Genomic DNA, 1,819 nt, shown 5'->3' with positions numbered 1-1,819 from the left:
GGTCAAGTGGGTATTATCTGCAAGTGTGGGTGTTCTTGTGCATATGCCCTCTCTTTTTATCAGCTGAATGCTTCACTCTCCACATTGTAGGGCTTAGCTCACCACTTCATTGCTGTTTTTCTCTCACTTCCCTATCAGTGACGAGCGTGGTCACCAATCAGAGCATGTATTCCCATTGAGTCTTAGTCTTGGAAGGGGGTTCAATTATATTTTAAGATGGGAAAACTACCCCCAAAATTAAACTTAAGTCTGAAGAAAAGATACTTCAAGTCCGAAGCAATCTTAAGGATCACGTATTTGAAATGCAATGTGTGTCCTTTTAAACATCTATTAAGCATTGTCATTAGTGATAATTATGACCTCATGTGCTTTAAAAGCACAATTAATACACGATGTAACCCAATAAACCAATGACTTTATGTTTGACATAGAAAAATACTACGAGTATTCATGCTTAACTGTGGCTGGGTCGAATCTCTAACACCATTCTTTCCTGGTCCTCTCAAAATGTCCACACTGCACACAACACAACAAAGCAAGTGCCTAAGATAAACACTAGAAACTTATGAACAAGTATTTTTCAAACCAAGTGTTTTAGAAAGATCTCCTAATAGGCTAAAAGCTAAGAAGAGCACGTAAACAGTTATCAAAAACAACAGAAACGTTAGCGGCATCAACAATTGTATAGCCCATTCTACGTAATTATTTCAAAAGAACTTGAAGTTGAAGATCTATTATGAGCAATATGCTTAGGAAACAAACCTGGAAAATTAATTTTACATTATTATAACTCACCCTTGATGTTTCTGGACTAGAAAATGGAGAAGACTCCCAAGACCTATTTTCTTTGTCAAAAGAATCCTCTTCTTGGAATGCAAACTTCTGTTTAAGTGCATGAGATATTAAAGACACTGGGTCCCAGTGTGAATTCTGTCTTTCCTTCTTATGAATGGGTCTACCTCCAGGTGATCTGTTTTTTTAAAAAAATTGAATAAATTAACATTTTGATGTAACTTAGCTCCTTGTTAAAAAAGAATGAACGTAAGCATAATATATTATAATCTAATTTATTTGCAAGAGGATAAAATGTTTTTGCCTTGAAATCAAGAATCTGGAGGGCATAGTGAATGAGGAATCAGGAAACCAAGAAGCAATGTGGATGGGGCGCTCTCACAACCTTGTTATTGACCTTGGATTTTTCAATCATCACTGTGCTGAAGATCTTGATTTCCAATTTTCTAATCTCCCCAGGAGGTAGAAAAATTTATAAAAATATGTAAGACCCTTTGGAAGGACTATTAAATTCAAGGGATGGAAATGATTAAAATAACTGTTCATTTGTTTAGTCCCTCATTCACTCCACTCACTGAACACCTACTAATATAATGTGGTACTGTGGGTTAATGTACCAGACTGCAAAGATGTTTGAACTGCAAGGTCAGCAGTTCAAGCTCACCAGCTGCTCCTTGGGAACCCTATACAGGGTCGCTGTGGTCGGAACAAACTCGATGGCTTTTAACAACATTCTACCCTTTGGACTCTCAGTGTGACACTGTAGGATCAGCACTGGACTGCAAACCACAAGGTGGGCGGTTCAAACCCACCAGTTACTCCTCAGAAACCCTATAAAGGGACACTACAAGTTGGAACCCACTCAACAACACTTAACACAACAACAAATTGTATTCTTTGTGGATCTAACACTATCGCACTCCCATGGATCATTCTGGTGGCAGAACATTATCAATAAGAAAGTAAGTAGAAGACAATTTTGGATTTATTGTTGTTGTTGTTAGGTGTCATCAAGTTGGTACCAGCT

The 1,819-nt window shown here is 37.7% G+C and overlaps 1 protein-coding gene across 1 annotated transcript in view; it reads right to left on the bottom strand.

Moving 5' to 3' along the window:
* MTFR2 (mitochondrial fission regulator 2) overlaps positions 1-1,819 on the bottom strand; it is a 64,605-nt gene that overhangs the window by 38,362 nt on the left and 24,424 nt on the right. Inside the window, 1 exon segment of the mRNA XM_006878293.1 lies at positions 796-970. Within this exon segment, the coding sequence (XP_006878355.1) occupies positions 796-970 (175 nt within the window).

This window comes from Chrysochloris asiatica, unplaced genomic scaffold, assembly GCF_000296735.1.
Source record: "Chrysochloris asiatica unplaced genomic scaffold, ChrAsi1.0 scaffold00013, whole genome shotgun sequence".
NCBI classification, from domain to species: Eukaryota; Metazoa; Chordata; class Mammalia; order Afrosoricida; family Chrysochloridae; genus Chrysochloris; species Chrysochloris asiatica.
The sequence above is the reverse complement of the archived record's forward strand: the minus strand, read 5'-3'. Positions and strand labels throughout refer to the sequence as shown.